Here is a 24,445-nt window from a genome sequence, read left to right on the forward strand (position 1 = left end):
ACTCCTTTCCTTTTCTATTAGAGAGGGGCAGGTGTGGGGGAATGGGGAGCAAGACTGTATACAGCAGATGCTACTGCCTGCTGCAAGCAGAGGATGACAAGAAGAGAGGTGACTTGCAGCTTCAAAAAAAAGTCTTGGTGCAAGGTCAAGTACTCTGGGAAACCACCAGGATCCAAAAAAACTATGATTGCTTAATGAAAGCCATTAACTTCTGGCAGTTAGTTTTTCTCAGGAAGTCTGAAGAATTAGAAGAAAATGTCATCTTGGATGACTGAAGTAAAACCTACTTCATATAAAGAACCAATAAGACAAACATCCATAAATATTATTTATTCCACTGACCCCATTCAGTAGCCATTTAATGACCCCCTGACACAGCTGGGAGGGATAGCCATGCGAAGACAATGTCTGAAGTCAGGTGCTTAGAGAGAGGGTGAGCCGGCTATGGATAATAATACCAGCAATTATTATTAGAGTGATGGTAAGATAAGCAGCCTCTGTGTATCTACCATTTGCCTGTGCCAGGCTTTGCTCAGTACTTTCCATGTGCTTCATTTAATCCTTGATAAGATTTTGTCAATGACGGTGACATTAGAATCCCCACGCCTGCCCTGGGCCAGAGGCAGGATCTAGGGCTCTGTGGAACAGCATGACATCTACTACATCTGTGTTCTGGATCACTATGAGAAGGGACATGCAATAAAATTAAAAAAGAAATTAAAAAAAATTTAAAAGAAGGGCAGCCCTGGTGGCTCAGCAGTTTAGCACCTGCCTTCAGCCCAGGGTGTGATCCTGGAGACCCTGGATCGAGTCCCACGTTGGGCTCCCTGCATGGAGCCTGCTTCTCCCTCTGCCTGTGTATCTGCCTCTGTGTGTGTGTGTGTGTCTCTCATGAACAAATAAAATTAAAAAAGAAATTTTTAAAAGGAAGGGACAAGCAAGCCAATGGCTAGACTTCATAAGAGAGGGTGGGTGCAGGTTCTAGGGGCCTGAGGAGGGCGGCAGGGCATGGAGGAACACAGGAGAGAAGTTCCCAGAGGTAGCGAACACCTGGATGAATGTGGAAGCACCCCGAGGTGTTTCCCGGGCCAAGAAAATGACGTGGCATCGTTTGTGAGCTAATGGGTAATGACATACAGCACTCAGCCCAGTGCTTGGCACATGCTCAGTGCCCAGTAAATGTCAGCTCTAATTACATGGGGCGTCCATCTGCTTTCACCACACAAAAAATAAAGGGCAGGCAAAAAGGAAATGAGGTAGGAAGCCCAGCACTGGAAGGCATGGTGAACAAAGAGACAAGAGATGTGGGTTCTACTGTCAATTTGGTACCAATCTCTTGATGAATGGCCTCAGGTAAATCCACTGATCCTTAGGCTTAAGATTCCCTTGTCAGTAAAATGAGGAGTCTGGACAAGTTAAAAGCATGACTAATGTTTAGTATAACCCTGACCTTCCACAGAAAGTACACAAAATAATTACCCTATCCTGCCCTGCCCTACTCAACCCTAACCACACCTAACCACACTTTAAGCCTTATATATAGAGACTGTTGCCTGGATTCAAATAGACTTTTTAGAGCTAATGGCTATGCTGCTGTTCTTTCCCTAGGGTCCCGCTATGGTTCTTTCTAGCTTGAATAGATAAAAGGCAGAGGAGTAGGACGGTTAGAACACTCCCAAATTACCTGGGTGTCATTCCTAGATTTATCACTTAATAGTGCTGTGACTTTGGCTAAACTCCTTAGCCTCCCTATGCCTAAGTGATCTGTAAAATAGGGATAATTATACCTAAGTCACATGGTTGTTGGAAGAATTGCATTATTTTGTACTGAAATACTTAGAATGGCATCTGGCACATAGTAAGGCCTAGATAAGTGTTTGCTATTTCATTCTACCGTTTGGAGGCGATGGTGATTAACATCGATTGTCACTGGCAGTTCTACACTGCCAAAAGACTAATTTTCAGAATCTATATGTAGTATACATATGTAAATAAATAAGTATATATGCACATGCATATATAAGTATATATGATTATGTCATTATAAAAACAGTCTATGGTAGTTTTAAAATCTATCTAAAAAGCCTTTGATATTCTTCCATTCAAAAGGCAGAACCTAATTCTCCTTCCCTTATCTGTGGGCTGTACTTAGTGACTCGCTTCTAATCACTAGAATATGGCACAATGTCAATATTTGAGTTCAAGCTTACAAATTAAAAGCTTTGTGGCTTCTTCCTTGTTCTCTCTTAGATCACCCCATCTGGGGGAAACCAACTGCCGTGTTGTGAGGATATTCAAACAGCCTACAAGCAAGTTCATGCAGCAGGGATCTGAGTCGTCCTGCCAACAGCCATATGAGTGCACCATCTTAGAACTAGACTTTCCAAGCCTAGTCAAGCCTTGAGATGACAGTAGCTCCAATCAGCATCTTGACTTTGGCCTCATCCCTAAGTCAGAACCACCAAGCTAAGGCACTTGCAAATACCTATCCCACAGAAACTGTGACAGAATTAATGCTTATTGTTTTAAGCCATTAATTTTGGGGGTTTAATTTGTAACACAGCAATTCATGACAAATACAGTATTATAAAGCTTTAGGTTCAAAAGTCAATAAGGTTTCACGACCACAGGTCTCTCCTTTTTATGTTTGTAGTTCTGGCTGTACCAAATATTTTGTCCATAGAAGTTGTTACCATATTAGTGTCTTCCAGACACCTCTGTAAGTAAAAATGGGAGTAAATGATCCCAGGGTCAAAGGATAGAAAGTGGAGGAATGAGCTAATGGTTATAAGGAACAAGCCAAACATGAAAGCAAAGCCCTAAGTAGTTTTACTCTCTAGAGCTAAGATGTGAAATACCATCAATGTTAACTTATGTTTACTTACATCTACCAAGAAATCAAAGACCCGGGCGTGCAGAGCCTTGGCAAGTGCATCCCTGGTGTAACAGGCCTGCTCCACATTGAGGGTCACATGGATAGACTCCGACTTGCCTCCCCACTTGCTATCCATCTGCCGGCTTGTGAGCTTCTCTTTCAACCGGTCCTGGTTTATTCCCAGAAGATATGCAGGAAAAGCCAAAACTATGAAAAACCAAATAAAACATGATTGTCTTTCAGAATCTAAGCAATTTATTTCATAAACACATGGAAGCACTTTTGTGTGTGTATGCACACATAAGACACACATACAAGACACCATTATTGGTCCCCAAAAACTTTTACTCTACTGAAGACTGCTAAGCAGCAGTCCCACACACATCCCGCCACTTTGTTTTTCTCAATTGTTCTATTACATGAGTCAATTCCTATGACTGAGACTTCCAATAATACAAATCAGTGATCCAAGAAGGATGGTGAACCAATCCCCCCTACTGAGATCACAATTAAATGCCTAAAATGGACATCTTTCCAAGCTTGCAGCAAGGTAGCCCGGAAGGAACTAAATCAAGAGACATTTCTTTGGCTCCAAAAAGTGTTTTCTTCCTTTCTGATATAGTGTTTTCATAGAATCATTTCCAAAGATGTTGAAGCACCTGGTACCACAGAACTAATAATCATATGCAATCTCGTATTTCTTCAATGCTTACCATGTGTAGAGTTACTAGAGAGGACAGCACACAAAATATTAAGAAATCTTGAAGACAACCTAGATGAGGCATGGATAGCTTATCAAATTAAGAAGCCTACTAAAAAGTTCAACAGGTGATACAGGAAGACAATAAAGTCCAGGAGGAATCTAGAACAGGAAGCTGTTATGGCTTGCTGGGGTAGTCGAGGAAGATGAGGAATTTGGATGGGGCCTTAAAGGATGAATAGGATTTGTACAGATGCAGAGGAAGACAGAAGAGGGGAGGACAATGGGGTATGCACAAGTATGGAGGCAGTGATGTAAGAGATATGGTCAAGATGCAGCAAATGGACTAGCATAGGCTTTAGCTGAAATGGTAGGAGATTACAAGGTTAGGGTGACTCTGACACTGGAGGTCCTTGAATAGTATGAGAAATTTGGGCTGAGGCAAAGGGGGCCTGAATGGTTTCTGGGGAGGTGTGATCCATAAGGTTTCTCTGGGAGAGGCATATGGAGTGAAATGGGGGGCATTTGTGCTATTCATGTCCCATCCTATGGATACGTAGTAACATAGTTTTGGTCTTCCAATAGAAAAGCTGAATAGATGGCTTAGTAACTTGTTTCAGGTCATGAGACTTGCCAAGAGGAGGGCCAGTGATATAAATGGATTTTCTTGATTTCATCTCCAAATACTCTAATGTGACTAAATGATACCATTCTGGGTCATGAAAGAATGCTCAGATCTTTTTGTACTATGAATGAAAGATTTTCATGGACACAAATCCAAACTCTAAACTTGGATTTGAGTCTTCTTTTTCTTACATAAAACTGTATCAAAAGTTTCTCATAAAAGGATTTTGTTAAAGACTTTATGATAATGCTTAAAAATCACAAGCCTCCCAATAAAGGATAATCTGAATTTCACAGATGGTGCTAGAATGAACGGGCTGACATTTCTCAGTATATACCTTCCAATGAGATTAAGTCAATGAATGCGTTTGAAGAAGTGTAATGCCAGAACAAGGTATCTATTTGCTATGCTAGCATTCTGCAGAAATGCTCTGACTAGTAGACGGGCTTCCTTTTACAAAGGGCACGTGAACAAGATCAAGTACACTCATTTGCCAATGGACAATTCCTTTAGTTTGGTTTTAATGTTAACACGTATGTTTAGGAATCTGGATGTGTCTTCCACTAAATTGAAAACCTTTGCACAAAACAAGGACATAAGATATCCATAAGCCACAGTAGACACGTGCACGGTTATTGGGAAAACCAAGAGACATTTACCAAAGTATCTAACATATAAAGTGGCCTTTACTAACGGGAAGCTATAATGTTGGTTATCATCACACCACTAGGCAGTTAGACACATATATGTCTCACTTGATACAGTGGATATTATTACCAATGGTTTGTAGTAAATTCACAGGGCCCCTCACTGTTCATGGTAACTACACAGTCCATACCTTGATACAATGAATAATTAGCCTCCATTTGTCGGTTTTGTAAATATGGGCTTCTCCCAAGCCCCTAATCGTGCTAAAATAGGGACACAGTTAAAATATTTCGTAAAAATGTTTATGCCATTATCTTTATGATCGTAACTAAAGAAATACAACACTAAGCCCCTGGGTCATTATCTAAAACTGAAAAAGAAATATACTAACTTCCAAGTCCCACTGCTTCTGTAGAAGGCAGGAGTGAAGGACCGTAGGCACCTGGAAAACGAGGCATGGAATCTGGCCAAGAATCAGAGCCACAAGCTTAGGGAAACCATTAAGAAGTTTAAAGAGGAAATCTAGGACTTGCTTAGATTTCCATGTTTTTGGAAATCCATGCCATGTTTTTCAAGTACAAGCTTTTACGGCCCTATATTTTCACCAGTGGCTGCCCTGGTGCTGAAATGATAGGGCTTCTCATATTGACTTCCTGCAGGCTGTGAATTTCCATGAAGGTGTGTGCAGGTGTGGCTGCAGAAGAACCTCAGTACAGAAGTACAGGGTTGTGGGGGAGTGATGGGGCTGGGGGGAGGAGGCTTGGCTTAATTTCAAAATGCTGATGTGACTGCTGTAGTTAGAGTTACATAGAACATAAAAGAACCTGCTAGAAAGTAATGTTTCAACACATTTTGATAATGAGAACAGATTTCTCTTATTGCATTTAAGTGTAAAGCAAAGTTGGACTAATTTTTCGGTTGACATCTGAAGTACAGAGAAGATAAGATAAAAAGATGTAGCAAAAACAAAATACTGTTTTATAAATATAAAATAAGTGGCAAGGTAATGTGGGCTGTCTTTGGTGTTGAGGTTCCATGCACTCTAATCCATCAGTAACACCGCAAAAAAGATGGCCATTGTCACTTGTATTTCCTATTGCTTTTCATGCATTTTTTTCCCCTTCAACAAAATTCATAGGCTAATGTCTTTTGAGCAAGACTTGTTTCCAAAAGTATGTCATCTTACTGCAGTGATTATGATGGATACCTATGTGCCTAAGTTGAGATTTGTTTGACTGCTCAGCAATGTAAAGCTTTGGCTTAGAAAACCCTAACAGCTCCATTAGTCTAAGGTCAGGTCAACAACAAAACCTGTTGTCACGGATGTCTGTTTTGCTTTGTTAGGTCAGCTGTGCCGGGAATCTTTTTTTTTTTTTTTTTTTTAAAGATTTATTTATTTATTCATGATAGACATAGAGAGAAAGAGGCAGAGACACAGGAGGAGGGAGAAGCAGGCTCCATGCACCGGGAGCCTGACGTGGGATTCGATCCCAGGTCTCCAGGATCGCGCCCTGGGCCAAAGGCAGGCGCCAAACCGCTGTGCCACCCAGGGATCCCTGTGCCGGGAATCTTATCGTCTTTTTCTACAATAGCTTGAGAAAGTCTGCTTTCTTCTGTTATAAAAACATGGGCTAACACTTGCCTCTAAAAATTTATTCCACGGGATATACTCAAACACGAGAAAGATGATATAAAGTAGGTTATTCATTTTAGTGTGTTCATTCATTCAGTATTGTACTAGCAGAAGTTCCACTCTGATATCCACCAACAGATGATTGGTTCAATAAAAGTACACATAGCCAAGCAGTGGAATACTAAGTAGCTAAAAAAGGATGAAGCTCTTAATGAGTAGAATAATCTTCAAGACATAATGTTAAGAGGAAAAGCAACTGTAGAACATTATGTTCTATGCTCCCATTAATGCATAAAAGTGAGAAAAAAAAATGGACAAGCGTCATTGCTCTGGAACACATATCCCCTGAAACGGATACAAGAGACTGGAAACTTTGGTGCCTTCTGGGGAAGGGAACAAGATGACGAGCAAAGGGGTAGATGGGAAACTCTTCTAAGGGGTAATGACTCATTTTAATATATACCAACTGAGGAGGAAACAAATTATCAGAAGGAGGGCCCAATTCTTTGTTAGATCTCTTTGCTCAAGCACAGCCTCTCCTAATCTCCATCACTCTACCATGTCCACATCAGGGCATTTAAAGGGAGTTGCCAATCCTGGGCCTCACCCAATTGGCTGAGGAGGCTACTTCCTCCGGACATCAATGTGCAATGAACCACTGCTTGGCTCAAGTATACGGGGGAATGCTTGCTGTGTCAGACTTGTTTTGTCCTCCAGCATAAAGAGGGGATAAAAGATTGTACTATCCAAAAAGACAAGCGAAATTCATTCTGCTTCCACCAAGCAACCCACAGTGTCAATGTTAAAAGGACAAGTGTTAATGACCCTCCTGGATACTTACGTGCATTTGTTAAATGTGAAGGAAAATGTACATAAGTCTGGAAACATAGTTATTATTAGGTCCTGTTCCTAGACTTCATGCACTCCACATATATTTATTGTTTTCCACCCCACTCACTTCCCTGGTCAACATAATTCATCTTTCTCTTTATCAGATAGACATCAGAAGTTAGCAGAACTTCCCTCTTTTATCACAAAAGAAAACAAAAATATAATTAAAAAAAAGAACCTTATTTGGAATGGAAATAGCCTCCCTGCATTGTCAGCAATGAGTGGGATACTATTTATTACTAAGCATCTAAATTTATCATTCTGGAAGAATGCTGAGAAAGGAAGAAATGTCTTCCTGGGTGGTTAAAGGCTGTGTGGGTTCTGAGAGCAGCCCGGAAAGCCATCTGATGCCTCAGATTGCAGCTCGCACAACCAATAACGCGTCTCTGCAGGAATGACTGGTATCTTCCTTAAGAGTACACGTGATCAGTCTTTAGGCTCTGACTACTACAGAGGTGATCAAAAAAGGTGATCACCAGATCACCAGCAATTTCAACACAATAGCCAATGCCCATTGTTTGTTTTCAGAATCCAATCTAAGGCAACCCATAGGCAGGCTCAATCTGTGAGCCTTCCATATTGACATAAATCCAATCAGCTGCTCTTCAGGACCTTTAGGTGAATATAGACCCTAAATGTCAGGTACAGAGAAGATTTTTATTAGGAGACAAATCTTTGGAGTTATTTAGCTACTACTCTCATCTTCATTCAAGTGTCACTTTATTTTTATACCAAGGTGTGAAATTTTGCCAGATTCCCCCAAGGTTGATGGTAAACTGAAACTCAATCTCATGAATGGCCTACTGGTGTGGGCTGTGGTGAGGAGGGCAGGTGCACAGGAGAAGCCCAGCAGGACACGGGACTCCTCATATCTTCCCCAAATCACTAGCTGAGACCCTAGCAAAGGACATCAGCGGGTTATACTTGGGATGGAGCTAACCGATCGTTCACCCCCACTCAACCGCTATGTGCCAGAGTTACTCACACTCCTCACTCTCCACAGCTGCGTAATTGCCAACTTCTTTGAAGCTGATGTTCCCCAGGTGGAGGATGCCTGCCACTATCTGCAGCACCAGCGTCTGCTCCTCCGCGAAGATCCCAATCACATTCATCGCGTGCTGGGAGAGAAAAGACAGATCATCTGGGTGAGCTGGTCACCAGCTTCCTAAGCACGTCATAAAGAAACCAAAGCTTGGATTGAGTTGTCAATCCCCAAAGCAGTCACATGGGGCTTAGCCGACAGTGGCGGCTGGAAGGACACTGTCACTGCCCAATGCACCCATCCATTCCTCTCAAGTCTCAGAGGCACGCTGGAAAGGCAGTTCTGTCTTTAGTTCCTCTATGTGATCCCCCCAGCTGGAGACCTCCATGAGCAAAGATATACAGAGGGAGCAGCAGCTGTAGCACAGTCAACAACCTGTTCTTGTGCCCTGGGGTATCCTTACTGTCACCTCCCTCCCTCCAACGGCACTGATGCCCCTTTTCTAGTTATTCCAGGGAGCCTTTGGAGATCTTTCGCCTCATCTGGAGGGCGAAAATAGATTGTACTTGCGAAAAGGATCTTGCTTAAAAATCTCCAGCAAATCCAATAGAAGCGTCAATAGAAAAGTCTTGTTTCTAAGGTCTGTGAAATTCAGTAAAAATTTCACATTTTGAAATGCCAAGACTTATTTATCTGAATCCTACGAGAACCATATGCTAGGACTAATGTAGGCCCCTTGATGCTGTCTTCACTCCTGCACCCAGGATGGAGTCTGCCTGAGTAGCCTGCTCCCCTCAAGCAGGAGGTCAGCTCCCCTCAAGTTGCATCCTGACCTGCCCTGTCAGGGTCCCTGCCTCGCACCTGCATCTGGGCTGAAGGATGGGCCCGGCTGCCTCCAAAAGCAGAGGTGATGCAGTTCTTTGAAGCTAAATGGGTACACAGCCCAGCTCCAGAAAGTTCTAGACTGACTTCCTAAGTCGTTTCCCTGAAGATGTGACCCTCCAATCATGTACTTGGGTTGACCCTTTGTACCATAACACACACACAGAGTGAGGGCACGGGGTAGAGGGTCGCCCTCTGCTCATTTAGTGTGGAGGTGAAGGAAAAGCACACGGAGGTGTTGGAAAAGATCAGATGGGTAGTCTCGGCTTCATCTGTCTGGGGAAAATGCTGAGCAATTATATAAGCTATAGGTAAATAGGGATGGTAAATGGATTACCTACAATAATGTTCACCGGTCAATTGGAGAGCCTGCGGGATGTGGGTGGGGGGATGAGGAATTCACTTTTTTACCCATTTCAACTCATTCAGTGGTCCCCAGGCAGCTGGCCCAGGGCTATTGCAGAGTGCTTATGCATGTTTTTAAGGAAATGAAGTGCTTACAGCAGAACGCGGTGGAAATTGCACGCTTCTCTTTGCTTTTACCCCTCCCTGCCCTTTCTACCACAGGCAACGCCAGGTCTGCTGAGCCCACCCTGCCTGGTCATGGGCCAGCACTTACCAGTGTTTCCTGAAACTCCCGCCTATCGTCAATGTCATCCACCTTGTAGGACCCAGAGAGGCTCAGGTAGTAATAATAGTCCATGCTGGTGATGCCTAGGCTGTGCTTCTGCTCTGCGGAGGCGCCCTCGATGAGCTGGAGCAAAAGGAAGCAGGGTGTGTGTGGTGTGGCCCACAGAGCAGAGGCACCACTCCCGGGCCCAGGTGATGAGCATGTTCTGACCCTGACTTCTAAAATGATGGGTGGTCCTCGACTCCAAAATATGGGCTTCAGGACAGCTGCCCCAGGTCACCTCCACAAATTCTAGTCCTTAATGTTGGTATGACCTACAAAAGCTGAGAATATCCCCTCTGTCCAGTAATGAGAATCGCAGTGCTGTGTTGGTGAGATCCCTCCGAAGAGTGGAAAATAAGCCAGATTATAATTACTTCATTTCTGCTCAGCTTGCTTCTGGCTTTACAAAGTGCAGCTGCCCCTCCATGCTTCTCCCTCTGGATGCATACGGAACAGCAGCCCCAGGGCCCCCTGCTCTGGCATTCTGAGACCTCCTAACCAATGGACTATCACTGGCTTTCTGTTCTAGCTCTGATATTTGCCTTTGAGTAAGACCTTCTTACAAGGGCTCTCACCAGTGGTGTGCTAGAAAAATTTTCAACAATCAATTCTTGGGAACAAAAATGGATTTGTAGTGTTTGCTGACTGCCATGGTGTAAATACTCCTACCACGACTGATTTCAAACTACCAAGAAAATACCACTGAAGGAGGAAGTGGGAAGGGATGCACGCAGCCCATGCAAGCCAGCTCTAGCAACCTGAGGGATTTAGGAAAAGAGAGGGCCTAGCCACACTTCTCCATCTCCGTCAAGTTCCTCATGGCATCTCAGCTCCACACCCCTCAAGGAGGGAACATCATCGCCATTACAGAGAAGTTCTAGGTCACCCATGACAACAGGGTCCCTTAGCTTTCTTCCACCTCCTCAAAATATCTTTATGCCTTCCTATTTTTCCCCTCTTGTTTTTCCTCCCCATCCACATCACACAACCCCTCATTTGCATCTTCAACCCCCCCTGTCTCCACCTTCTCAACCCTCTTCTGCCTACAGACACATGCTGCTCTTGGTTGTAAGCTTTTCCTTGACTGTGAACTTCTTCAAGCCACAGAATAAACTTCTTCATCATGTGCTAGCCACCTGGAAGAATGATTTGCCATCCTCTGAGATAGCTACCTAATTGAAAAGACTATGTATGAGCTCCTGACAGTTTAACTTCCTTCTAATCCAATGATCTTCAAACTATAACAAAGTAAAACTAACATAAAAAACAGCTGCAGGCCTTTCTTCAAAAAAAAAAAAAAAAAAAAATCTGACATGGATCACCAATATAAAATGCTAATACATAAACTCATATATAAAGAAATAGTTTTGGTATCATTATATTTCTTAAATACTTAAAAACATTAAAAAAAAAGTAGTCGAATTTGAAGATTCCTGAAGCCTCGGAACACAATCAAAAAAGCAACCCTGCACACTGCTCCAGCCCCCTTCTGTGGCTTCTGGACATCCAAATCAGAATTTCCTGACCAGGGATTAAAGATCCTTAGCCTATCTCTAGTCTTTCCTCCAACAGCTCCCCTTCAGGAGACTTCCGCCCTTGCCAACAGGTCCAGGCCTGACTGCCACCTCCACAGCATTGTTCGGGCCACCTGACTCACCAGAGCAGCCTTCCCCATCATGTTCCTCTGTGGACCCTGGGTAACTCTCCTTACTGTCCCGGCCATCCCTCCCCATGTGAATTCCTGCTGGCAAAGAATCGAACATTCCTACATTTGTTTATTACTTTTGTTGTATTATTATTACTTTTTAATATGATTATTTATTTGTAATATTGCTATATATTAATACTGCTATATTATGATTATTTTTGTTTTTTTGTTTTTTTATACATATATATATTTTATATTTTTGGGTTTTTTTGTTTTGTTTTTAATTTTTTATTTATTTATGATAGGCACACAGTGAGAGAGAGAGGCAGAGACACAGGCAGAGGGAGAAGCAGGCTCCATGCACCGGGAGCCCGACGTGGGATTCGATCCCGGGTCTCCAGGATCGCGCCCTGGGCCAAAGGCAGGCGCCAAACCGCTGCACCACCCAGGGATCCCTTGTTTTTTAACACTTTCTTGATTATTTAATTTTTGGGAAGTGTTTGCCTTCTGTCCCCAAAACCTTACTCTCCTTGCAGGTAGGGACATCCTCCCAATTTTTTGCACATTGACTTATACATACTACAGTAATGAATACTCCTTGATTTGGCAGACTAGATTGTCTAAACCTGAGAGCTGAAAGGTTAAGAAAAAAAAAATCTTTTTTTTTTTTTTTAATGTGGAGAAGGAATAAGGAAATAGAAAAGAAAAAAACATAAAGGAAAACCTGGTAAAATATGTGAAAACTCCGCTCTCCGGGGTTCCTCATCACCACCCTGGATTTTTCCAGAAGGAAGTTGGAGATCTTTCCACCATCTGGTTCCCCACCTGGACTGAACTGGATTTCAAAGTATTTTCCCTGCAAGAAAGTTAGGGATTTCCTTCAATGGTTGGTGAACAGAAACATGATGTTCCAAACAGGCTTTGAATACAGTATATAATTCAAGGAAATTCATTAATGAAAGATACATTCTGAATTATTCCCAGTTCTGATCAAGACTTCCTTACTTCTTCCTATCACACAATAACCAGGGCTTTTGTCCAGTCACACGATTCTGTATTGAGAGAGAGAATCTATCCTTCCAGCCCAACTAAATAAGGCTATGCTGTATTCCTTGCCCATTTCCCCTCAAGTGGGTGCTTGCCTGCTAAGCCGGAAGCTGTAAAGAATGGGATAGAAAATCTCAAGGTTCCCTTGATCTAACAAGAGAGAACTCTCTCAGCTTCTCTCAGGGAGAGCAAATTCCCCCCTCTGCTAGACTTATCTTGATGGCTTTGAGCAAAAGGAATGCCTTTTACCTCTGGATCATGTAGCATTCTTCTATAAAATAAAAACACTTGATTATAAACAATGTTCTTTCCAGCTATTGTGGGTGTGGAGATTTTTGTTACTGTTGTTAATTATTTCCTTTTAAATTACTGCTAAGAGGGAACAAAGGAGAATAAAGCCCTGGAATTCAGCTGGAAAGGTGTCCAGATCATAAGGAAATGCTATTATTTTTCTTGCTAGAATCTGGTTGCTCTCCCATCCTCGGAAAGGGCCAGGCGAGAGTAAATGTAACTGAAGGAAAAGATGAGACAGTGGGTGTTAGGGAGTGGTATGGCCTAAGGTCACACTGGAGAGCATGCCCAGCCTAACTGCATTTCTTTTTTTTCTTTTTTTTTTTTCTTTTTTTTTTTTCTTTTAAAACATTAAATCTTTTTAAAATGTGTACGCTGATGAAATCCACCCATTTCAGGGCCGGCTCCTGCCAGGCCGCAAGTCTGGGACTAGAACCATAAACTCATTAAGGACAAGAAAAGCACATTTTGTGTTTTTCCTGCTGCCTACAGGATCCACTACCTACTGTGTTCCTGCTAAGTCTGTTGCAGATTCCAAGTATCAGAAAGGCTACAAAAGAAGGCTGCTCTCTACCATTTTCTGATGACTCCTCCTCTGTTCCCTCTAAAAAACACAAAAGCAAACAACACATAGAGGCACCAGACAGAGAGAAGGACCACAAACCACTGCTCTCCCAAATTACAGTGGTTCCTGAGAAACGACTGCTGAACAAGAGTCCCCATGCTTCCTATTATTATAACTATTCCTTCACCATCTTTTCCCTTTGGTACATTTTGGAGGGATTAAACCAGTGTCTGTCCACATACATCTCTTAATCATTCCCCATCAATTTGGGGGTGAGAATAAAACCAAACTGGACATAAATCCAGGAAGGGCAGATGCAGTAAATGGCAAACTCTTCATGCCCTTCTAGAAGTGGTTCAATACTTCGGCCACCATGTTGCAAAAACCTGGGGAGACTGAGAAATGCTGGTGCCCAGGGCCACCCCAGAAAAGTAAACCCATCTCTAGGGACTGGCACACAGACTCGAGCACTTCTAAAAAGCCTGGGTGATTTTTATATGTGGCCAAGGTGGAGAGCCACGGTTTCAATGAACAGAAGTGCTAATACACAATTCACATTTGTGATATGAAAGGTAAAACCCCTAACAAGAGACCAAAAGTTTAGTTTTGTAGAGCAGCCTGGGGGAAAAGAGGAACTTGTATAAAGAAAGGAAGTCATGTTTTCATAACTAAATGGAAAGCAACGTTGATTCTTGGTAATGTTTTATTTCTTAAAGCTAGATGCTAGCTACACTGGTGTTCATTGTATTATGTAAATGTATTATATATATTGTTCATGTATTGTAAAAATAGTGTTTGAAATATTTCATAATATATTTCTTAAAATTTGACAAGACTTGTAAGTGGAAATATGTGAGTTCTTATGATTCATACCGCATGTCCATTTTTTTAAGGTTTTATTTCTATGTAATCTCTATACCTAACATGGGGTTTGAACTCATAACCCTGAGATCAAGAGTTGCATGTTCTACAGACCAAAGCTACCAGGTGCCCCTGCATGTCCATTTTAAAAAAAGAAATTACCTATATTCCCACCCTGATACCTCTTGTATTGCCCCCTACTAAATAATGCCAGTTAATAGTATATTCAAACTTTGATTTTGAGACACCTTAGTTAAGTTTTATATAGTGTACCTTTTAAAATAAAAATGAGACTATATTGTATTGTTCTATAACCTGTTTTTTAAATTTAACAATATACTATGGATATCTTTTTTTTAAAGTCATTATTAACAGGGAACTTAGATATAACACCTTAAAAGTACTCTTGGGCCAAAGAAAATGAACATTAAAAAAAAAAATTTTTTTTTTTTTAAAGTAGACCCCGTGCTGGGCATGGAGCCTAACATGGAGCTTGAACTCACAATCCTGAGATTGAGACCTGAGCTGAGATCAAGAGTCGGACATTTAACTGACTGAATCATCCAGGTGTCTCTGAACATTTTAGATGTCGATAAAAATTGCCAAATTGCTTTCTTGGGGGAATGTGTTAGGCTTCAACCAATAGCATTTTTTTCTCTGGTATTATCAATATCCTTAATGTTTGCTCTGAGAGACAGAAAATGATATATGGTTTTAATTTACATTTTTCTCATTATTAATGGAAATATCTTTGGATGCCCCATCAGACATAATTCTGTGTGTGTGTGTGTGTGTGTGTGTGTGTATGCACACACAAGCTCACACACAAATTACCCATCCATACTCCTTCTCATCTTTCCTTCAGGATTATACCAAATTTTATAATCAGAAAAATAATAAATACTGAGCATCTTTGTTTTGTTTTACAAACAACGACTGATGTATCCTCCTTTTCCAAGGAAAAAGAATAATTTATACTGGAAAAACCGAAATACTGATTTAATTATTCTTTTGCTCCCTTAGAAAGGCAAAGAGGAGGGGATGGGTAGCTAGAGAGTTAAATTTGGTCAAGTGCATTTTTACAGGGCAGGCTGCGACAATTAGGGAAAAAAGGTCAAGTGGAAAATTCACTCACATTTTCTTTTGTATTTCATTACCTAGAAACTTCTTCAAGATAACACAACCCAGGCATTGAGCAGAAAAATATGAGTGGTGAACTAATGAGTAAATAGAATAGTATTGAACATCAAGGAAAATGAGGGCAATAAGGACAGATTATAACTCACCAGGGAATCTAACAATCACTGCATGAGAACCTAGTAAGAATTCTCTTGGAAATAGAAGCTTCCTTCCAAAATAGAAGGGTGAAAAAGAAATTGTTTTTCTCCAAAATTCCCACTATTTATTTTAAAATGGTCCGGAATCAGCCTCACAGATGGCTCCCTGAATGCTTTACTGCCAGACATAATCTATGGTTGAGATAAGATATAAAATCTACATAAATCAAAGCTACTGGCCAAATACTCATTTCTTTGTAAATGTGGCTTTTTGTCAAGGGGAATATATTCACATGCATCCTTGCCAGCTTTCCAATTCACCCCCTCAGGAGACACTCAGGCAGAAAAATGTCTAAATGGGCATTTGTGACAATGCATTTGGCTGACATCTTCATTGCCTCGGGTAAGTGGACCAGTTAAGAGGCCATCTGACAGGCCATCCAGTTGCCTTGGGATGTTATTAGGTTACATGAATATATCTAAAACAAATACACAAAGCTCTGAGGGGTGGGTAGACAATTGGCTCACTCTGGCTGACAGTGAGGAGGAAGGTTCTCTCCAATGTATGGGATCGAAGTATCTGCTCCTTCCATGTCCGTGGCCCAAGTTCCATGAAACGGAAGCAAGGCAAGAAGACCAGCAAATCGAGTTGACTCATTTATTTGTCTGGGAAAGGAGGTCTTTCCCCCAGGGCACAACGCAGACTCCTCCAGGACAAAAGCTGACACTTTCATCGATTTTTATTTTCTCTTGTAAGGCAACTCAAGTTGTGAACTGTTTTCAAAAATTATCTTATATCCCAAGGCTCAAAAATAACTTCAGTGAAAGGGCAAATTGAAGCCTGACAGCAAACTGCTATTGAAAATGAAGAAAAGATTGAAATGGCAGCCTCCTGATGATAGGTAAAAAGCTCACATTTCCTTGGGGATACCATACTTAACCCAGGAAAATTAACATCATTTCAGGTGACGGTCTGTGAAATGGGGAAGAGACTTACAAATCGGCTAGAGTTGTTGTTCCGGACGGTCTTGGCGTTCCCAAAGGCCTCCAGCAGCGGGTTGGACTGCAGGATGATGTCCTTGACGTGCTGTCACAGCAAACAGGCCAGAGGTTAGGACAGTGCAAGCATCAACCACCAACCATGAAGCCAAACTTTCCCTAAGGACCTGGTTTCTGAAGGCAAGGTCTCAAATCTACATGGTCCTGGGGTTTCTGCAAGATTTATGCTTTTCTCCCAATAGACCTAGACTGCTTGTGTGTTCATGCCTTCCAGCTCCTCTGACTTGATGCATCATGCCCTGGAGCCAGGGTACCAGCAAAACAGGAGCTATATATGTTCCAGGACTGGGTGTCCAAGTTGGATGGTGTAGCTGTACCTCGCAGTCACAGGCATGCCAGGAGTCACAGCAGGAAGGAAGGATTTGAGGTAGGAAGGAGCATCTCATTGCCACATTGATCAGTTTTTACCAATCATCCCCACCCCTTTTTTTACCCAACTTCTCCACACCTGCCCTCTTCATTGCAAGGGAGAGAGAACTTCAGGGAAATTAAGTAGTTTTTCCTCCCTGACAAGGCTGTGGGCACATAGTCTTGTGTTTCCCAAACTTTCATGTTTGTGAATCACCAAGGGATCTTGCTTAAATGTAGATACAGATTCAGGAGGTCTGAGGCCGGGTCTGAGAGTCTGCATTCCTAATCAGCTCCCTGGTGCTACTGGTTTTGCCAGCGTAGAGCCACATTTTGAGCAGCAAGGGCCAACACAGGATTGTATGGAACAATTCCTGGCCTACTAGGGAGGAAGAATTTGGTTTTCAAACAGCCCACTTCAGTGCCAGACTGAAAGTGTGCAAAACACTCTATGGGCAAGACAGCTCAACAGATAGGAGTTGATGTTGGAGAGGTCTTTCAACAAGTGAGTCATTCCCTGTAGTTCTAATTATTCACATGCTATGGTTAAACATGTTCCAGAAATAACAAGTCTTTGGTTTGTGCTCTTCAGCTACCGACTAATTTCAAGCCAAGAGCTCTGTATCATTGTCCTCATAGAAAAACAGGAAGAGAAAAGTCAACAATAAACGTCTGCAGTCTGGCCACTAGGTCGTGGTCTGTAGCAAACAGGACCAGGTTAAGGCACTAACTACTTATTAACTATGTAACAGCCAAAGAGTTCCTTCGGCACCCTCCTGAACATTCAGAAGAGGAATGAGAACAGGAATTTCACTAACTGGGACAATAGCACCAAAGGCAAATTCTGGGTGGTCCCTCCATGGGGTCAAGTTCAAAGCTTAGAAATGGCTTCCAAGCTGCCTACCATCCTTCAAAAACTCATGGATTTATACAAACATGGTTTGCTTTGTAAAATTAATTTTGACTTTGTGGCTCTTCATCAATCCTTTATATCTGTTGTATGACACCATTTATCAACACTCAGCTTCTCAGAGGGGAAGAACAAAAGAAAGGCTCTTCTTGTCTCTTCCCTTCTTTAATTACTGACTGTTAAGCTGAGAATCCTTATGCATGTATCCATTGCCTGTCCATCCATCCATCAACTATCAAGATGTCCAACAGAATTTTGTGGCACATGATCAGCATTTGGGGAAAGGATAAAAAACAAATTAAGGCAAAGGTGCAGCCCACCCATAAAACAGTATTCTGAATTTGTCTTCATGTCAATCTTCTAGGGATAGGGCAGGATCACATGAATAGAGTCAATCGAGTGGCACCACACCAACCTAAGTTCTTAAATCATCCCCACTGTCCAATACCAAAGCCATGAGCCACATGTTGCCTTGAGTTTCAAGAAGGCTAGTCCCAATTGAGATGTACTATTAAGTGTAGATTACACACTGGGTTTCGAAGACTTAATATCAAAAAAAGAATGTAAAATATCTCATTAGCTTTTTGATATTCATAACATGCTGAAATAATCATGTCTGGGATATGTTGAGTTAAATGTATTTTTAAAATTAATTTCACCTGCTTCTTTTCACCTTTTTAAAAATGTAGCCACTTGAAAATGTTAAATTATGTATGTGACTAATGCCGTCTTTCCACTGGACAGTGCTACTCGAGATCTTCCTTTCATTCAGTGAAAGAGACCATTCTCAGACCCTTTCACTGTGAAAAGAGTTCTGGATGCTGCCTGAAGTCTTCTGACCCATCAGGACATAACAGAACACCACTTAATTAGCAGCCAGAACATGGTGAAGAGAATTTGGATGTATCTTTTTAAAGTCAACACATGGCTTGCAGTAGAGACATCACTTATTCAATGATTTGGATTAAAAAATTCATATTTATGGTGAAATCTACCTGAGAGCATGAGTTCCAGTAAGAAACTGTTCCCAGCAGTCTGTGCCAGAAATGAGCCCTATGTGTTTGGGTGGCCCCCTATGGACCCTTGCCCACCTTCGCCATCATCCATTGCTCTTCAGGAGGGGGCTTCCCCCATTTCTGCTGATGCCAATTCTGCTACCACGACAGGTAAAACTAAAGACAGATGAAGCTGTAGCTACCATTCTCCATGCTGCACTCTCAAAGTGCTGCTTCTTGGCCCATATACTTTTCCCCCTTTTCATCTCTCCTGTGTCCTCATTTCTCTGGATGTTCCTGCTTTCCTAATGTTACCTTCGAATGTTTCCTTCTTCTTTATCTCCCCTACTCCTCCCCGACTCTATTTTAAGATTTTTGTAAATGTCTTAAATTGGAAATGCAGTCACATAGGTCAAAAGAGAAAAGTTTCGGGCAGCCTGGGAGGCTCAGCGGTTTAGTGCCGCCTTCAGCCCAGGGCATGATCCTGGAGACCCGGGATCGAGTCCCCACATTGGGCTCCCTGCATGGAGACTGCTTCTCCCTCTGCCTGTGTCTCTGCCTCTCTCTCTCTCTCTCTCTGTGTCTCTCATGAATAAATAAATAAAATATTTAAAAATATATATAAAAGTTTCAAAAGGTTATAGAGGAAAATGTACCCTTCCCCTTAGTCTCCCAGTTTCCACCCCTGAAGAACCCATCATCAGTTTCTTATAAATCCTTCCAGAGGTATGTTATACCTACCCAAACAAACACGGATATACCTTCTCTTATTCTCCTCAAATGGCAACACATTATGCACAATGTTCTGAACCTTGCTTTTTTGCAATTCATCATTATCTTGGAGATCATTCTCAAAAATGAAGCTTCATTTTTACAGCTAATATGCTATTCTATTATGAACCATAATTGTATCATCAATCTCTGATGAACATTCAAGTGGTTTCCGGTCTTTTACGTTTCTAAAGAATGCCATATTAGATAACTGTTTCATTTTGCATACATTTCAGCACATCTAAAGGATACATTCTCTTAAGCAGAATTGATGAATCAAAAGGCACATCTACATCACAGAGTTGATAAATTCTGCTGAAGTGTCCTCCATAAAAGTATACTGATTCATGCTCCTACTAGTAATGTATGAGAGGAGCTATGTTCCTATGTTTTTACCAACAGAGTGTTTGAAACACTACAAAATTTTTGCCATTCTGACAGTTAAGAAATACTTTTTTGGTGAGGTTTTAATTTGCATCACCCTTATTATCATGAGGGTGAGCATATTTTCATGTTTTATAAGTTGTCCCTCATACCCTTTATTTATTTCCTTTTCAGATTATTGATCTTTTTTATTGATTTGTAGGAGCTCATTATATACTTGGTATCTCCATCTCATGCTATTTCTCTGCATATTTCAAGCTTCTCAGTTATAGAACCAATGTCTTTTCTGTGGAAAAAAATTCTTTTTTTAGAACAGCAAATGGAGGTTTTTATCTCTCACATAATACAGAGCCTCAAAATGGGCCGTATCACTAACTCACCTGGACTTTGGGACCCCCTCCAGATACTCTAGAGATGTAACTCATGATGTATTTGGCAGCCACTGTCTTTCCAGCACCACTTTCACCACTAAGAAAAGAAAGACAAAAATACCCACCCATGAAGTGGATTACAACCAGTTCCCTCCCCCTGACAAGACAAACATACAAACAAACAAACAAAAACCAAAAAGAAAGTTAGCAGAAAGGAATTCAGCAATAAATGCAAAACACCAGTTGAGAAAGACAAATCATGGCAAGATGAGGTCACCTCCTGGACTTGTATGAGCAATGTCAACATGGGTTGTGGACCAAGGTCTTGGTCACGATAATGTCCAGAATAGACAATTAGTCATTCTAAATGCCCAATAATAGAGAACAGGATTAGGAACATTATGGGATAGCAGAAGGATGGAATATTATACAGAAATGACAACTGATGGGAAGATTATAAACTCAGGGGAAAAGCATATGAAATAATGTTAGGTGAAATAAACCAGATAAAATTATATATGAAAATATGGTTATAAAACGTAAAGAAAAAATACATTAAACAAACAAACAAACAAACAGACTAGAACTACCACAAAATACTAGCAGAGGTTCTGGTGAAGACAAAAATAACATGGAAGACTCCTTTCGGGTCATTATTTCCCAAACTTTAAGTAATGCATATATTACTCCTGTAATTTAAAAAAAAAAAAAAAAGGAAAACGTAGGCACTCTCAGGTTTCAAACTGTGTGCCTTGAACTGATGCAAGCAACTTTATTTTAGAAGTTCTAAAATTAAATGATGAGGCAATATTAATCACATCCTGCATAACAAAGACTACCTTCCGTTTTAATGGCCTTACTACATGGGGAAACCCTTTTGTTAACAGTGTATAGTCTGCTCTTCAAAATACCCATTCTTCCTTCAAAATCCCCTTGAATTGATGATGACCTCAACTCACAACATGCCTAAGTCAGTCAGATTTCTCAGCTCTCTATTGGTTGCCTTTGTCATTCAACAAAATAGGAAGCGTCTGCATAGGGTACATCCAGGCCAGATGACCTCTTACCTTCAAAAGGAAACTGAAATAAATTTGGAAATAATTTGATATTTTGAAACAAAACAAATACAAAAAGGAATGATGTAGCCATCAGAACAAAACTCAGAACTCGGTTGGATTTCCTTGACGTAATACATGTTTAATTAGGGAGATTAGAGGGAAGACTAAAGGAATGACCCTCTTTGCAACTGACTCATTCACCATCCCTGTACTCAGAGCTCCCCACTTCCAGCTCACATAACTAGGGAAACTAAACTGAAATTCCATAAGATGCGGTGGCAAGAAGAAAATCAGCAAGTCTGGGATGAAATATCACACTATTTTTAGAGGACATGATTACTGGCAGGAACAAGCTGGTATAGTAAATATTTCAGCTCCATGAGGAAATGATCTGTTTAAATAGTCCAGGTAATCAAATGATTTATATACAAGATCCAAGGTCAAAACATGCACTCTTGCTCATTTGAAGCACAGGTTTTGTCAACAAATGAAAGTCCATTTTATGTTGCAAATAATGTGAACATTCAAGAATATTGTAAAGTCTAAAAGTGCAAAGGTACAACCAACCACCCAATCTAAATCACAAGGACCTTTAAAGTAATTAGAAAACTATGTGGCAACATTCATAAAGACTGCGGCTAAGGCTAATGGCAACATAAGCAGAAGACAATATACCTATAATGTGATCACAACTATGTAAAAATAATGTATGGACAAGAATAGAAGTGGAACAAAGAAAAATATTTTTTGACTTGGGGTGCCTGGGTCGCTAAGTCAGTTGAGTATCTAATTCTTGACTTTGGCTCAGGTCATGATCTCGGGTCATGGGATCGATCCCCGCATTGGGCTGCATGCTGATCATGAGTCTGCTTGAGATTCTCTGTCTCCCTCTTCCCCTCCACCCATGCTTGTGCATGTGCTCTCTCTCACAAATAAAAAAATAAATAAATATTTTTTAAAAAGAAATATTCCTGATTTATATAGATGATTCTTTTTTCTTTTGATGTAGTATCTCTTAATGCTTAAATTTTTGAAACAGGTAATTATCTATATATTTTAGATTTTTAAAAATAGCATTTCTAGAAAACTCATCCTTTATCAGGATGAGTAAACATATTTTCATGTTCAGAATTTCTTGGAGCAAGCTGTGTGTGTGTGTGTGTGTGTGTGTGTGTGTGAGAGAGAGAGAGAGAGAGAGAGAGAAGCAACAAATCCCACTAGAATTATAAAATAAAAGTATAACAATACCCCACTGTGTCTTTGGTTAATAGTGTGATCAGACATGAACTATTTTATCTCTTTTGTTGGAAGTGAAAGAACAGAAGAATAATGGAACATAATTCATTTTATGTATTAAAATAAGTATGCCAGGTCTAATAATAGAACATTGACATTCTAGTAATTGTGGTGTTTTTCAGAAGCTTTAAAATAATTAGTTCTGACTGAACATTGACTGGAAGTTTCATTTCTTGGTCTCCATTTACAAACACTTAAAAAAAGTTCTATTGATCCAGAGGCTGGTAATTTGCTCAGAATATGGTACAATAATGGACTGTTACATAATTATTTGAAGCTTACAGTATATACAACCATAACTATACTGGCCCTTTTGGGATGGGAAAATATCTTTTCTTCCTCTGGACTAAAACACAAGTCAAAAGAATGCGAAGGTATCAGACATTATACAGCACACCCAAAATTATTTGCTTTGCATCTCGCAGCAGTTAGGGAATTTGCTTTGCTTATCGTTATAGGTAGTCTTTCTTAATTCAGTTGCCTTCACTTAACTTCTTTTTTCTTTTTTAATTTTATTTATTCATAAGAGAGAGAGAGAGAAAGAGAGAATGAGAGAGAGAGAGAGAGAGAGAGAGAGAGACAGGCAGAGGGAGAAGCAGGCTCCATGCAGGGAGCCTGATATGGGACTCGATCCTGGGACTCCAGGATCACACCATGAGCTGAAGGCAGGCGCTCAATTGCTGAGCTACCTAGGTGCCCCGCCTTCACTTAACTTCTAACATGGAAAAAACCCCAACAAAACCCTCTAGTAATATATGTGCTTTTAATTAGAAAAATGCCCCATTGGTCCCTAAATCCAGCATCCTACCAGAATCCTCAAAGTACTTTTAAAATGCTCATGTTTGGGCTCTCTTCTGACCTGCCTCCAATCCCAGTCTCCAAGGACAGGACCTAGAAATAAGATTTTTAACTAACATCCCAGTTCTTATATAACTGGCTGGGAACCAGTCAAGCAAATTTTTATTTTTTTAGATTTTATTTATTTATTCATGAGAGACACATAGAGAGAGAGAGGCAGAGACACAGGCAGAGGGAGAAGCAGGCTCCATGCAGGGAGCCCGATGGGGACTCCATCCTGGGACCCCAGGACCAAGCCCTGGGCCGAAGGCAGGCACTAAACCGCTGAGCCACCCGGGGATCCCCCCAAGCCAAGCAAATTTAAAACAAAATTAAGACAGACTTCATAGGAAATATCAATTCAAATAAGAAATAATGTTCTGTGTACATTAACTACAGAAATGGAAACATATGCTAAAATTTCAAAGAAACAGAAAGAATGTTCTGGGGGTAAAAGCTATTTACAATGGTATATTAATAATTGGATTCAAGAACCATAATTGCTTTTATAGGTCTGGAAGTTATTCCTCACTTAAAAGTCAATAGTGTTTTCAATTCACTTCAACCCTACTCTAGCAAACGTAAAAACATTTCCATCATAGTTTTTGTGTGGATTTTCCATAGAATAAGGAGATTCGATCATTTCTACTGCTCGAAGATTCAACAATCTACTCTCTCCCCACCCCTAGTCACAAAATATCTGTAACAGTTCTTTTTTATTTTTTAATCTTCTTAAAGATTTATTTATTTGAGAGAGCGTGCATACATGCATGTTAGTGCAAACTAGGGGAGGGGGAGAGGGAGAGAAACTCAAGTAG

The 24,445-nt window shown here is 40.9% G+C and overlaps 1 protein-coding gene across 2 annotated transcripts in view; it reads right to left on the reverse strand.

Annotated features, from left to right (window-relative positions):
* The window catches only part of MYO1E (myosin IE), a 198,069-nt gene that overhangs the window by 67,657 nt on the left and 105,967 nt on the right, over positions 1-24,445 (reverse strand). For both annotated transcript variants that reach the window (XM_077881290.1, XM_077881291.1), the window contains 6 exons: positions 20,446-20,533; positions 16,596-16,685; positions 12,282-12,413; positions 9,856-9,990; positions 8,358-8,490; positions 2,886-3,082 (listed from right to left, as the gene is read on the reverse strand). In XM_077881290.1, coding sequence (XP_077737416.1) covers positions 2,886-3,082; positions 8,358-8,490; positions 9,856-9,990; positions 12,282-12,413; positions 16,596-16,685; positions 20,446-20,533 — 775 coding nt within the window. The remainder of the gene's footprint in view (positions 1-2,885; positions 3,083-8,357; positions 8,491-9,855; positions 9,991-12,281; positions 12,414-16,595; positions 16,686-20,445; positions 20,534-24,445) is intronic.

The sequence above is a fragment of the Canis aureus genome, chromosome 32, assembly GCF_053574225.1.
Source record: "Canis aureus isolate CA01 chromosome 32, VMU_Caureus_v.1.0, whole genome shotgun sequence".
Lineage (NCBI taxonomy): Eukaryota > Metazoa > Chordata > Mammalia > Carnivora > Canidae > Canis > Canis aureus.